At 63.7% G+C, this 14,529-nt stretch overlaps 1 protein-coding gene across 1 annotated transcript; it reads left to right on the forward strand.

Moving 5' to 3' along the window:
* The first annotated feature begins 858 nt into the window (after positions 1-858).
* On the forward strand, positions 859-14,007 carry PWP2 (PWP2 small subunit processome component). The gene is made up of 21 exons (XM_065875926.1): positions 859-876; positions 2,322-2,434; positions 3,546-3,640; positions 3,911-4,010; positions 4,800-4,943; positions 5,826-5,961; positions 6,138-6,343; positions 6,626-6,769; positions 7,371-7,441; positions 7,792-7,928; positions 8,288-8,436; positions 8,596-8,743; positions 8,992-9,142; positions 9,778-9,958; positions 10,984-11,131; positions 11,713-11,821; positions 12,363-12,428; positions 12,923-13,141; positions 13,294-13,444; positions 13,594-13,668; positions 13,830-14,007. Exons 1-21 carry the CDS (start codon positions 859-861, stop codon positions 14,005-14,007), a joined length of 2,739 nt encoding a protein of 912 aa, XP_065731998.1.
* The last annotated feature ends 522 nt before the right edge of the window (positions 14,008-14,529 follow it).

Below are 14,529 nucleotides of genomic sequence, written 5' to 3' on the forward strand. Positions count from 1 at the left end.
CTCCATTTTCATGGTTTACTATGAAAGTCATTTTTCACATTATTCTGTAATATATTGTTAGACTAAAGCCATTGTATTAAGACTGTTTAAAATGTAAGCATTATAATTCTGAAAATACACATTTTAAGAAGAAACTTGCTGCTGTGAACTTGATTCTTTTGCTGTGGAGTGTGAAAATTGAGTGTCTAAAGTTAAAGAACTTTCTTGTTTTCTTTCCATAATCCTTGTTCTTGACTCTTAAGCATAGATTATTTACTTTTGGGGGAGCATTAGGGATTTTTTCACAACTTATTGCCCAATAGCTCACTAGAAGTAAGACATTTCAGTGTTCAGAGTTCTCGAGTTTTTTGTAGACCTATTTGCCAGCCTGAAGCTTGACAAGGTAAAACTGCCTCTGTCATGTTTGGTAGCATCGCTAATACAATTTCTTTTCTTCGGAAAAGGGTTTCAGTTTATTCAGTCTCGTTGTTTTGGTCCCCACTTCATAATAGAGAGCTTTCAAACAGATAAGCGTGGGGTTGGACCTTCTCACCCTCCTTGGTGCCTGAATGGCTCGTCAAGGCCCGGCCCAAGCCCGTGAAGATCCAAGCCTGGACTGCGGTGGGCGGTGCGGGTGGGCAGGAACCCACGCCTCCGGGGCGGGGCCGGCGGGCTGGGGCTCCGCCTCGGGGGCGGGGACTCCGCCTCGGGGGCGGGGCCGGCGGGCTGGGGCCCAGCCTCCGGCGGCGCAGCTCTTCCGGGCCCCGTGGGGGCGCTGTGGTGCGTTGGTGCGGGACCGCTCTCCTGCCCCGGAAGTGCTTACTGCGGGCCGGGAGGCGGGGCGCAGAGGCTGCAAGCAACACACGTGTGGCGGCCGCGATGAAGTTCGCGTACCGGGTGAGTGCGGGCCGGGGGGTGGTGCGGGGTCCTTAGCCCGGGGTCCCGGTGGGGTCGCTGCTCGAGACTGCTCTTTCGGGGCCAGGGAGCCGGGCCTGGGCGGGCTGGGTCCGGCAGCACCGGTTGGTCCCTCACCGTGCAGCCTGAGACAGGCCGAGCGAGGGGCCGCGGCGCCCTGGACTGGGACCGAGCGGCGGGCGTGGGCGGGAGGAGCAGGAACGCTGCGGGAGGGTCCGGCTGAGCTCTGGGAGGGCAGCGGAAACCAGCCCGGACGGAAGTCCTGGTTCCCGGAGCCCGCAGCGCGCGACGTGGGGGCCACCCGCGGGTTTGGAGCTCTGGGCGTTTGCGCGGCCCCGCCCGCTGCTGCCACTCCCCTGAAGGCCGTTCCTCCGCAGGGCCGCCGCCTCCGGCCTTTCCCCCTCCGTCGGGTCCCAGCTCCTTACAGGCTTGGTCTGGCCTTGGCCACAGCGCGGGCCTCCAGCAGCTCCACCCCACATCCACGCTGCCCCCACTCAATCTGGTCTTCCCGCTCGGACTGCTTCCCCACTGTGACCCAAACCTCCTGCTGACCGGCTCCTCTCGGGCCCGATTTCATCCACGCTCTCCATTCCTTGGGTCATCTCCCCAGTTCCGACACCATTGCCTTCTGTGTGGAATGGCACCAAAGGCTCACCGACTCCCTGCATCTCCTGTGGCTCCCAGGGTCGCGTGACCTTCGAAAAAGGGGATGGATCATGGTTCACCTCTGCTTAAAACGTTGGCTGATCGGGCTCTCCTTGTGGCCTCCTTGGGGTTCCCAGGGCCCTGCCCGCCTGCAGCTGCAGGTGCTCCTTGTCATCTGGGTTCCAGCTCAGATGGCCCCTCTGAGGGTCCTTCCCTGACCACCCTCTGAAGTTCCTCTCCCTCTCCTGCCTGGACTGCGGGGTTGGCTGTCTGGGCAGCACGGCACCCTTGCAATCACAGCTCTGTCTCCATCGCCCGCCTGCCCGACGTGGAACCTGAGGGCGGCTGATGGTTGAATGAATGATTGAATGGATGGGCTGCAGCAGGTTACCCTGTTCAGGAAGCCTTGAACCCAGGATGCACTTGGGACGCTGTTCCGTTGTCACAGCTGTTCTCTTCCTGCAACGTGGGTCCTGTCCTGTCCTCCACCCGGCAGACACCCTGTCTGGACGCTTCCCCGCGCTCACCATGCCCCTTACTCACCCCAGCGGGAACTCAGGGCCCCTGGGGACTGGGCTCACTTCCTCCTCTCTCTTGCTCAGGGCCTGGCCTTGCAGGTGCCCAGGAAGTGTCCCAGGGGGTGGGAGGTGGCTAGCGGGACCCCAGGAATGATCAGGGAGCCTGCGGGGGTCTCTGCGCCATCTCTTTGGCCGGAGGCCTCGCTTAGCCCTTTCCCGGAGTTGTGTTTCCTTTGTGTTAAGACAGCTTTGTTTTCTTTTCAGTTTTCAAATTTGCTGGGGACAGTCTATCGGTGTGGAAACTTAAATTTTACGTGTGATGGAAATTCAGTTATCAGTCCCGTGGGAAACAGAGTCACTGTGTTTGACCTAAAAAAGTAAGTGCACTAAAATGACATTAACAGCTGTGATCATTGTAGTTGGCAGGTAAAAACACAGTGTTTTCCTCACCTCTCTTTTTAATAGCACACCTGTTGCCATTAAGCAGGCGATGGAGACAGAGCCCCCTGATAGGGGGCTACGGGATTTACGTAGTGCCGACGGGTCAGCAGTGGGACTGGCAGTAGGGATCCTGGTTTCTTCCTTCTCGTCTATCAGCTGAACCCCATGTAATGAGGTTGTTGCTCTTCCCTTCAGGGTAGTAGCTGCGTGTCGCTTGGCTGAAACGTTTGGGAGGGGGGTGCCTGGGGCGTGGGAGCCGCCCTGGACTACCGGCCGGCCGGCCGGCCGGCCGGCCGGCGTGCTTGCCGGGACCGGCTCTGTGTGCTCAGGTTCACTCTGTCTCCTGCTGAGCAAGTATGTGGCTCCATTTCTGTCTTCTTGGGGGGAGGCTGTCACCCCTTTGCAGACATGTGTGGCCTGGGGGAGACCCTCCTGTTGCAGAGGCTGCCTGGGTCTCTGCAGGCCTCCGTTTCCGAGTCTGTGAGATGGGGCCGTAGTACTTGCTTGCGAGTTGTTTCCTGAAGTGCAGGGCCAGCTGCTGGCGGGGTCATCACCGGTGTGGATAGTGACGGTGCTGTCTAGAGGAATGACCACGTGGTGGCACTATATAATAAAGAACAAAATTAGAATGTAATCCAGTGGTTGTTTACTTTTACTTAGCTCTCCGTTTTTCTGTGTTTTTGCAAAAAGCTTTGTCGGGCAGGGCATGCTGTCCCTGAGCTCACCCTCCCGTTGGACAGCTGGCTTGTTTCTGGTTTCCTGACTCTGTGTTCCCAGGGTCCTCTCAGGATGAGGTCCTGGAAGCAAAATTGACACGTCCGAAACCCACTTTTAAGGTTTTTACATGCTTAGCGAAATTTTCTCCAGGACGTTGTCTTACTTTTCCTCCCTCTCGAGGGAGGGGCGGTTGAGGAGTCCGGGGCTCTGGCAGGCCTGGAGGGGCCGGGGGACGGGTGCAGGGGGCGCTGCTGGTCCGGGCTGGCCCGGCCCCCCACCCCCGCCTGACGGCACAAGAACAGCAGCTCAGCTCTGTTTCTTGTTTCCCAGCAACAAGTCCGACACTCTGCCCCTGGCCACTCGGTACAACATCAAGTGTGTGGGGCTGTCCCCGGACGGCCGCCTTGCCATCATTGTCGATGAAGGTAACCGCCCTCGGCCGACAGGCGGCGACGGCATGGGGTGGTGGCTGCGGGCCGGGTGTCCAGCTGACCCGAGGCCGACACTAAGACCCCTGGGGGTCCAGGCCCGCATGGTCCCCGCGGCTGCTTCCGTGTCTGGGGCCCCGGTGGGCCTCGGGTGGGCATGCGGGGTGTCCTCCCTGGCCGTGTGCCGCCGGCACCGCGGGGCTGGGCCTTAAGACCTGATGCCTGCATGCGACGTGCGGGGCCTCCCTCTGCTCTCCCTTCCCGCAGGGGGCGACGCGCTGCTCACCAGCCTGGTCTGCAGGGCCGTGCTGCACCGCTTCCACTTCAAGGGCGCTGTGCACAGCGTCTCCTTCTCCCCTGATGGCAGGTACACACCTGCGGGCGGGGCGGGGGCTGTCGAGCTGCAGGCTCCCTCGCGCCTGGTGGGCTCGGACATCACTGCAGCGGCCACAGACAGTCCCCGAGCCCGTGCCCCTCTGGGTCCCCCTCTGGATGGGCTGCACAGGCCCCTCCTCTCCTCCCCCGGGGCTGGTGCTCACACCTCGAGTGGCAGGTTCTGTAGGTTCTCGTCCAGAACCGTCTCCAGGGAAGCTGTGCCCCCAGACACCGGGTCATGGAGGAGCCCTGGTGCTGAGTGGCACTGGCCCGCGGCCTTGACCCCGCTGGGAGGAGCACATGGCGAGTCCCGGGCCTGCCCTGGACGTCGGGGCTGTGGGGAGGGGGACTGTTGCCAGCTGCTGAGGCCCAGGCTGGCCGGCTGTGCCGTGGAAGGGGCGGCTACCCCATGTACACCCTCGGCGACCCCGGAGAAGGCGTCCTGGGCAGGGGCCACGCCCGGGTCCTGTCACAGGGCCTGTCTGTGTCTTGCGTTTGGTTCCACTCGGGGCTGTCTGAGCTTGGTCTGGCCTTGGTGACCACCCCCTGGGCCGGCGGGAGAACCTGAGGGGCCTCTGCTCCGGGGCAGAGGTGTGGCAGGGCCCAGGGTCTGTCCACTGCTTCCTTGACTCTGTCCGCCCGGAGAAGCGGGGACTCGGGGCCCGTGAGAGGCAGGGTTAGGGCTGGCCTCGGAGCAGGAGAGCGGCCCTGTCCGGAGCTCTGAGCTGGGCTCGGGGCCCTCACCGGCGTTGGATGTCGATGGCGCCCGTTTCTGCGGCAGGAAATTTGTTGTCACCAAAGGCAACCTTGCTCAGATGTACCACGCCCCTGGGAGGAAGCGGGAATTCAACGCGTTTGTTCTGGACAAAACCTACTTCGGGCCGTACGACGAGACCACGTGCATTGACTGGACAGACGACTCCCGGTGAGGCCTGGTCGGGGTGGGGCTGGGCATAGGAGGGGCCCGAGGGGAACATGTAAACAGCACCTCGTTGGGGAACTCGGGGTGACTTGTCGCATCCCCGTCTTGTTTTCAAATGGTCCCTCACGAGCCTCGTGTGGCACGGGGCACAGGCCTGGCTCCTGGGTCTGAGTCAGGTCTGTCTGGCCCTTGTCACCGGAAACCAGAACGGAGCGCGGCCCTGGATGAGGACCGCGATAAGCCAGCCTGCGGTGGCCCAGCTTTCAGGGCAGCTGTGGGCAGGAGGAGAGCTGGCGGGTATTACCCAGCCTGGCTGCCGGGCCAGACTGGCCCCGCTGTCCCTGAGAGGGGCTGGCTTTGTCTCCGCTGCCCTGGGTTCTGGGCGCCGGGAGTGGGAGGGGAGGCTGGTGGTGGCTGCCACTTCATACACCAGGCGGGCTGTTCTCACGTGGTTGGCCATGGTGCGGGGCACGCAGCCCCCAGGCGCGCAGGGCTTCCGCAGGAGACGCGGGTGGGCTCCTCGGGGGTGGGTCTGCGGGGAGGACTGGGCGCCCCATAGCCAAGCCTTCCTGCCCTTCTGCGGGTCCTGGGATTGAGGGCCGGTCAGGGAGGCATGAAGAACAGGGTCCCCAGGCAGCCCCCCACGGGCTCAGTGGTCGGTTCTCAGGCTCCCCTGGGCTGCCCCCCGCCGGGAGACTGCTTTGTTCGGAGGGACAGTGACACACGTGCAGTGAGGCTCCTGGTCCCGGGAGAAGCACAGGTGGATGCAGCAGACCAGAGCTGTCCCCGCCTGGAGCCTTGGGCGTCTCCCCTGTGCCCGGGGACCCCACGGGGAGGCTGACACCTGCAAGCCCGAGGCTGAGCTGCGACTCCCCTGTCCCCCAGGTGCTTTGCGGTCGGGAGCAAAGACATGTCCACGTGGGTGTTTGGGGCCGAGCGGTGGGACAACCTCATCTACTACGCGCTGGGGGGACACAAGGACGCCATCGTGGGCTGCTTCTTCGAGTCCAGCAGCCTGGACGTACGTCCCCGGTCATAGCCTCGAGTGGGCACTGGGCCCTCCTCTGAGGCTGCTTCCGGTTCCCTGGGGAGGCTGGGGCCGCGGTAGCCGGGGCAGGCTTGGGAGGTGTCTGTGCAGCCTGGGCCGCCGTGGGCTGGGGGTCAGGGTGACCCAGGTTCTCGCGTCTCCCTCCGCAGCTGTACACACTCAGCCAGGACGGCGCCCTGTGCGTGTGGCAGTGTGACACCCCCCCTGAGGGCCTGAGGCTGAAAGCCCCCGCGGGCTGGAAGGCGGACCTGCTGCAGAGGGAGGACGGGGCGGAGAGGGAGACCACCGTCCACGGGAAGGCCGCGCCGGCTGCCGAGGAGCAGCAGGGGAAAGTGAAGTACTCGCGGGCGGCCAAGTAGGTCTCCCGCCTGCACGGGGTGGGCCTTGCGCCCTCTGGGGCCGCGTTGTGATTCCTGCCCCGGGGTCCCAGGCGGGGGTGGGCGGGTGAGGAGTCGGGGGTACCTGGGGAAGTGCGGTCCCAGGCAGAGCAAGGGTCAGGAGCTGGGAGCGCAGAGCTGCGAGTGTGAGGACGTAGTAGGTCATCCTCAGGGTGAGGGCGTTGCCGTCAGGCTGCCCTCTGCACGCCCTGAGGGCTCTCTGGGCCTCTTCCCACAGTTCTCGTGTCCCTGCCTGCTAGGTACTTCTTCAATAAAGAAGGAGATTTCAACCATCTGACGGCTGCAGCATATCACAAGAAGGTCCACCTCTTGGTCACTGGTTTTGCTTCCGGAATCTTCCACCTTCACGAGCTCCCCGAGTTCAACCTCATCCACTCCCTGAGGTCTGCAGTTCTGCTCTGTGTGGTCACGTGTGTGGTCACGTGTGTGCGTGCGTGCGTGTGTACGCGCGCCCTCTCAGTCCACCAGCGGGCAGTGCGGGAAGGTGGAAGCCGTGCTGTGCCCGTCTGGACCGAGGGCCGTGGAGTGGCTGCCAGCCGCACGGATGGCTTCCCAGGACACTTGTGCCTTCCTCTCTCCTGGATTAGAGAGATTGGGGGCGCTGCTGCCCTGCCCGCATCTCAGACGTGCAGTCCCTTCGGCCCCATCCACCCCCCAGTCAGAGGGAGCTTTGGTTCCACGTGTAGATCACATTGTTTTTATTTCCTGTTCTCACTTTTCTTCTCCTGCATCTCTGGAACGTTGAGAAAACTAAAAGCACTGGTTTCCCAAAGTCACGCGGCTTCGAGCTTTTGAACGTGGGGCGAGAAAACTCTGGGTTTTCTGATGCGCTCAGTGAAGTGAATCGTCTGTGTCTAGTAAACGGGTGGGGAGGAAGTGGGTGCTGCTAGCGGGGAGACCTGGCCCTGTCCTCACTCGCACGGCCACCCTGGGGAAGGGATGGGGGCCCTTGCTGTGCTGACCGAGCCCCGCGTTTCTCCGCAGTGTCTCGGATCAGAGGGTCTCGTCCATCGCCATCAACGGCTCTGGGGACTGGATCGCCTTCGGGTGCTCAGGTTGGTACCAGGGTTTGTGAGGACAGGAGCGGGACTCTTCCTCCGGGAAGACTGCCGGCCATCCCGCCTCCCCGCAAGGCGCCGCGCCAGGCCAGCAGCCAGGTGGCTCCCTACGAAGGAGCAGCCACTGAAGCTTCCTGCACAAAGGCTCCTCTGAGCCCTGAGTCCCGTTGCCGCCTGGATTCTGGCCTTCCTCGGCAGCACCTGGCCTGTCGCCTTGGCCTCTGGCGGGTGACGCGGGAGGTTGGCGTCTCCGTGCTGGGGCCCCTCGTTCACGCGGAGGCTGAGGGCACCTGCCTCAGGCCAAGACGGGCGAGCGGTGTCACGAGCAGTCCCCGTGTGCCCCGCAGGCCTGGGCCAGCTGCTGGTGTGGGAGTGGCAGAGCGAGTCCTACGTGCTCAAGCAGCAGGGCCACTTCAATAGCATGGTGTCCCTGGCCTACTCCCCCGACGGGCAGTACATTGTGACCGGCGGGGACGACAGCAAGGTGGGCCGCGGGGGTGGCGAGAGTGAGCCCGAGGGGTCCTGTCCCCGTTCTGCTGGCCTGGCCGAGGTGGGGTGCAGCAACGTGGCCAGGCCCTGACGTGGGGTTCAGCCTGGAGCTCCAGAGCCCACCCCGCCTCATCTGGCTTCCTGAGAAGCCGTTTGCAGACTTGCCCGGTCTGAGTGGAGAGGCTTTGGGTGTCTGTTTCCCCCTTTTTGGCTCTGTTTTCTGGGCACGTCTGAGGGGTCCGTGGTGCCAGCAGCCGCTCTCAGATGTGGGAGGATGCCCCCCGCAGCGCCCCAGTCCTCGCTCGCAGGGGCACCCCCGTGGGGTTTCCTGAGCCATGGCGCTACCTGCCACAGGTCAAGGTGTGGAACACCCTCAGCGGCTTCTGCTTCATCACTTTCACGGAGCACTCGAGTGGGGTCACCGGCGTGACCTTCACCACCACTGGCTACGTCATTGTGACCTCTTCCATGGACGGGACCGTGCGCGCCTTTGACCTTCACAGGTGACCTTCCTACGGGGAGGCCTGCCCCGCAGCCTCTCCCCATGTGCTGGGCTGTGAGAGCGAGGCTGAGGGTTCTGGGCTCGTCGGTCAGACACAGGGTGAGGCCCACGAGAGCTCGTGGGCCCCCGTGACCGTCCTGACCGGGCTCTCCTCCCGCAGGTACCGCAACTTCCGCACCTTCACGTCCCCGCGCCCCACCCAGTTCTCATGTGTGGCCGTGAACTCAAGCGGGGACATCGTCTCTGCTGGGGCCCAGGACTCTTTTGAGATCCTCATCTGGTCCATGCAGACGGGCAGGCTCCTCGACGTAAGGGCCGCGAGTCCAGGAGCTGTGCTCTTGGCCGGGGGCTGGGGTGTGGGGAGGGGGCCTGACTGACCTGAGAGGAGTGGGGGACAGAGTCACATCCCGGGCACGGGCAGCACCGTTTACACGCGTTTTCCTGGGCGGGCTCCCCTTCCTGGCCCACACCGCAGCCCAGCGGCCATGGCCTCTGCACCCCGGGTCGGCCCGCTGGGCGTCTCTCGTCCTCAGAGCTCTTTTCTGAACGGCCGTAGGTTTTGTCCGGCCATGAGGGGCCTATCAGTGGTCTGTGTTTTAACCCAATGAAGTCGGTCTTGGCCAGCGCCTCCTGGGACAGGACGGTGCGTCTGTGGGACATGGCGGACAGCTGGAGGACCACAGAGACGCTGGCCCTCACGTCCGACGGTAAGCCGCTGCCGGGCACCGGGGGGGAAGGCCCAGTCTCGGGTGCGTGATTGGATAAACCCAGGGCTCCGAGCGCCGTGGGCTGTTAGGGTTGGCGGCCTGGTTTTGTCACTTCGCATCGGGCTCCCCCAGGGGAGCAAGCCGGGGGCCCTGCTGTAGCAGCTTCCTGGGCCTGAGGCCCTGTCCTGGAGCCCCACCGCCTGCGCTCGGGGGCAAAGCGTCCTGGTGTGCAGCCGGCCGGGCTGCAGAGCTGATGGCTCCCAGCGAAGGCTGCGCAGCCCGTGTCTGGCCCTCATGGAACCCGGTCGTCGGCCCCGCGGCTCGTGGTCTCTGTGGTGGTCTCTGCTTCCTGCCACCCGACCCGGCTCTGATTCAGGCTTTTAGCCACTGGCTCCCTGCGTCTTCCGGGGGCCTCTGTACCACCCCCGCCTCCAGCTAGTCCGTCTGGCCCGCCCGTGACCTCCACGTGACGCCTCCCGCCCAGAGCCCTCCACTGGGCCGCCCCTGCTCGGTTATGCTTTGTGCGCGTCCTGCGGCCCCCGGGCCCTCAGGGTGCCGGGACGAGGGCAGCTCAGTGTGGCCCATCGGCCGGAGCCCAGGGTCTTCCTCGGCCCTAATTCCGCGCCTCTTCTCAGCTCTGGCCGTGACCTTTCGCCCTGACGGTGCCGAGCTGGCTGTGGCCACGCTGAACTCACAGATCACCTTTTGGGATCCTGAAAACGCGGTGCAGACGGGCTCCATCGAGGGCAGGCACGACCTCAAGACGGGCAGGAAGGAGCTGGACAAGATCACTGCCAAGCACTCAGCCAAGGGGAAGTGAGTGCTCGGTGGGGCTGTCCCGGAGCCCAGGAGCTCCTCAGCGGGGGCCTCCCCAGAGGGAGCAGGGTGTTGGCGGGGTCCGTGTGGATGAACAGGCTTCCGCATCCTCCCACCCCGAGGACCAGAACCTGTGGCCTGTTTTCAGTTGTCTCAGGTGCATCCCTGCCAGTGTCATTGCCAGGCCCCCTAGTGACTGTTTCACTTTTTGAGGGCGCCCCCACCCCGACTGTTTGCAAGGAGCCTGCACAGTTTTCATCCCCCCAGGGCAGGGGCTTCCGCTGTGCCCACATCATTGGCAATGCTCCTTCCTGCCTGTTCTTAAAAATCCCCGCTGTTCTGGTGGGTGTGAGCTGGTGCCTCATAGTTTTGGTTTGCATCTCCCTGAGCAGTGATGTTCTTGGCATCTTTTCACGTGCCGATGGACCATTTGTGTGTGGGCTCTGAGAACTTTTTCTCCAGCGCCTCTGCCTGTTCTCAAGTGCCGTCTGTGTTGCTGAGTCGTGAGAGCGCTTTGTGTACTTGAGACTCGAGACCCCTATCAGATACACACTTCGCAAGTATCTCCTTCCTCCCGTGGCTCGTCTCCACTTTCTCGAAGGTGTTGTTTGAAGCACGGTTTTAATTGTGACAAAGGCCCACTTACATATTTTTTCCTTTGTCACTTGTGCTCTCGGTGTCGTATCTAAGAATCCTCTGCCCGATCCAAGGTCACCGTCTCAAGTCCTGTGAGCCAGCAGGGCAGTGAGCGCCAGGTTTCTGGTCCTGCGGGCCTGAGTAGACGCCCCTGTGAGGGCCGCCGTGAGCGGGGCAGGCGGGCCCCTCCCCGCGGCCCTTCTGGGAGCCGCCCTGCCTCTCGGGAGCTGCAGCGTTGCCCCTCCTCCAGGGGCCGTGCTGCCCGGAAGGAGCCTGGTGACTGGGCCAAGGTTCTGACCCTGCGGGGTTTAGGCCAGAGCCCTGGAGGATGCTGGGGAGGGTGCTGTTTGGCTTTCCGGGCGGCAGCTGAGGCCGCATCCCCTCTGCAGGGCCTTCACCACTCTGTGCTACTCTGCGGACGGCCAGAGCATCCTGGCGGGAGGGATGTCCAAGTTTGTGTGCATCTATCACGTCAAGGAGCAGATTCTCAGGAAGAAGTTCGAGATCTCCTGCAACCTCTCTCTGGACGCCATGGAGGTGAGCGAGCGCTGCAAGGCCGCAGAGCAGGGCCCGGGGGCTGCACGGGACCCCTGTGTGGTCCCTGCTGCGAACGTCCGGGGCTGCCCGGCCTCGCCCATGGCCCTGCTCATGCCCCGGCTCCACGGGGACCTGGGGCGGGGGGGCCTCTGGACAGGTGTGCCTGCCAGGGTTCACCTGCTCTGGCTCCCCTGCCGGGCGAGGGGCTTCTGCGTGCGGCTGTAAGCCCGCCCCCTCCTGGGTGTTCCGGGGTGGGCTGTCCTCGTCATGTCCAAGGGGACGTGCAGCAGGACGGGCTGTGGCAGGTGGCAGCAGACGGCACCCCACGTGCGGCTCCCTCGCAGGTTCACGCGCGCCCTTCTTTCGGCTGTCGAGTTAGAGAATCCACCCACCACGGGGCTGGCTGCGGGAGCCCAGGGGCGGTGACGCCCTGTCCTGTCTCGGGCTCCGTGTGCCCCGTGGGGTTCCAGACAGGGCTGGCCGCCCCCCAGCCTGTGTCGGTGGCACAGGAAGGAGCTGGGGCTGACGAGCGCACCCTCCCTGCACCTCCCGCAGTAAGATGTCCGGGTTTCGCCCTTTAGGAATTTTTGAACCGAAGGAAAATGACAGAGTTTGGCAACCTGGCGCTCATTGACCAAGACGCCATGGAGGAGGGCGGGGTCCCGATACCGTTGCCGGGCGTAAAGAAGGGTGAGCAGAGGGTCCTCTCGTGTCCCCCTGGCCAGGGCACGGCAGGCCGCCCTGCTCACCACCTGCTTTTCCTGGGGGATGGCGGGCGGTGTTGTTCTTGTCGGGGTTGCACCGATTGACGTCCAGGAACTCTGGCGCTGGTGGCCAGGGCGTGGGGTCCCCCCTGCGAGTGGCTGGGCATCTGGCCGGTGCCCAGCCCTGTGCCTTGTGCCTGTCCCCATGTGGGCTTCAGGGCAAGCCCAGTGTCGGGCTGGCAGCCTCCCCAGCCTGAGGGCCCTGAGGGGCTGGAACCACCTGCCTCACAGCCTGGGCTGGGCAGGGCTTTTCTCCGGAATGGACAAGCCGGCTGCTGGCTAGGCCGGAGCCCAGAGAGCGCCGTCCCTGAGGGCTCATCCGGGGAGGCCCGCAGCGGCCGTGAAGCAGCACCTTAGGCCCCGACACGGGACTGCTGCCCCTGCTGGCTCTGCAGGGCGGGCCTCCCTTCGTGGGGCGAGGGGTGAGGGATGTGCTGCCCTGTGACAGGCGGTGCCTCTGTTCCCAGGTGACATGAGCTCCCGGCACTTCAAACCTGAGATCAGGGTGACTTCGCTCCGCTTCTCTCCCACCGGTGTGCCCTGGGTGTCAGGTCATTGATGTGGGAGGGGTGGGCTTGGTCCCTTCCAGGCCTGCGGTGTGCACGGTGGGCCTGGCAGCCCCCTCCCGGGGCGAGGGCAGCACGGAGCCTCTGGCCGGCTCTGGGCACCGCCGACCCCCGGGGGGTAAGACGTGGCCATCTCTGTCCCCGCTGGCGGACGGCCATGGAAGCTGTGGCTTCAGACACGCCCAGCTTCCAAGCGGGGAGGTGGGCACCTGCCCTGAGCGCCTGTCCGTGTGCCTGTCGGGCCGACCCAGGAGTGTCCCGTGGGGGAGGGAGCAGGACGGGGCTGCAGCGGGCTGATCCTCACAGGGCGCTCCTTCCCAAGGGGCCAGTGTCCCCCAGGCTTCCTCTCCCTTGTTGCCCTCAGGACCCCAGGGACGTATTCAGTACCTGTTCTTCAAAAAATGGGGGAAAGCGGAAATAAACGTTCAGGAAGCCTCTGTTAAGTCTGCTTGATTTCCCAGGGCGCTGCTGGGCAGCCACCACCACCGAGGGGCTCCTCATCTACTCCCTGGACGCCCGGATGCTCTTCGACCCGTTCGAGCTGGACACCAGCGTCACGCCTGTGCAGATCCGGGTGGCACTGTGCCAGCGGGACTTCACCAGGGCCATCCTCATGGCCTTCCGGCTCAACGAGAGGAAGCTGCTGCAGGAGGCCCTGGAGTCGGTGCCCTGGGACGAGAGTGAGCCCGGGCCAGGGCTGGGGAGGCCCGCGGGGCCGAGGGGGCCTTGCGGCCACACGCGGCAGCCGGGTCTCTGCACATGCAGAGCTGTGAGCGCGTCTCTCCTGCCAGGTTCTTTGCGGGCTGAGTGGGACTTCCTCCTTCTCTTCCAGTTGAGGTCATCAGCTCCTCCCTGCCTGACTTGTACGTGGAGAAGGCGCTGGAATTTTTAGCTTCATCCTTCGAAGAGTCTCGCCATCTCGAATTCTACCTCATATGGACTCAGAAACTGCTTATGGCCCACGGACAGAAGCTCAAGTGCAGGTACGGCCCGCCGCTCCCTTGGCCACCTGTCGCTGGGTTAGCTGTCTGTGTGGGTGCACAGGCCGGGGAGGCTCTACTAGCGTACAGCGTGGAGCAGGTCCGGGTGGCCTCGTGGTGGCCACCCACGCTGAGGGACGTGTCCTTTCCAGAGTGGGGACACTGTTGCCGGCAGTTCAGTTCCTTCAGAAGAGCATCCAGCGCCACTGGGACGACATCTCCAAACTGTACGTGTCTCGGGAGTGGCTGATGGGCAGGGTGGGGCTTCCACTGTCACCAGCAGGTTCCGGTTGGTTCCACGCCAGGGCCGCTCTCTGTGTTGTCTGATCTGGGGACAGAAGGCCCCAGCGTCGGTCTTACTAATGTGAGTCCCGTGTGCCCTCGGCAGCTGTGACTGGAACCGCTACAGTCTGCAGTACGCGCTGGCCGTCTCTAAGCAGCGGGGCCTGAAGCGGCCCTCTGAACCGCCGGGCAGCGAGCAGGAAGCAGATGCACCCGAGGGCGATGACGACAGCCTGCACCTGCTCAGGAGAGGACCTGGGGATGGAGACGGGCCGCTGGCCTAGAGCTGGCCGCCTGCAGCCCTGCTGGCTTCGGCTGGGACGTTGGGCAAGGTGGGACCTCCACCGCGGGGGGCAGCTGGGACGCAAGGGCCCTGCCGCCAGGACTCGCTCTTCTGCAGGAACGAAACGCGGCCACGGGGTCAGTGCATGAGCTGACGGGTCCCTGGCAGGCGCGGGCTTGGCACCCAGGGCCCAGGAGCGTCTGCCGTCGAAAGCACCTTGTGGAGAGGTGAATGGGCTCACGTGTATAGACTCAAACTTTGTATGAGTTTTTATGTTTTTAATATAAAGCTTTGATAACGCGTATCTCTACAATGTAGGTATTACGCCTGAATTTGAAATGTTTGTAATGTATCCTGGTGTGATTGTCGTGCTGGGGGTCAGGGCCACCTGCCTGCTGGCACCTCTGTGCCGGGGAACAGGTGAGCAGGGCACGTGGTTCGCCCTCACGGCCCAGCCTAGGCTGCCAGCCCCATCGTCCCTGCACAGGGTCTGGCAGGGAACATCTGCTTGACTCTGACCTTG

This window comes from Phocoena phocoena, chromosome 4 (genome assembly GCF_963924675.1).
Source record: "Phocoena phocoena chromosome 4, mPhoPho1.1, whole genome shotgun sequence".
In the NCBI taxonomy this organism is placed as follows: domain Eukaryota; kingdom Metazoa; phylum Chordata; class Mammalia; order Artiodactyla; family Phocoenidae; genus Phocoena; species Phocoena phocoena.

Bases quoted from the DNA above. Each gene is read 5' to 3' on its own strand.
- PWP2 (XM_065875926.1), top strand. The intron at 6,344-6,625 runs GTAGGTCTCCCG...CCTGCCTGCTAG, and splicing joins AAGTACTCGCGGGCGGCCAA to GTACTTCTTCAATAAAGAAG. The intron at 8,437-8,595 runs GTGACCTTCCTA...CTCCTCCCGCAG, and splicing joins CGCGCCTTTGACCTTCACAG to GTACCGCAACTTCCGCACCT.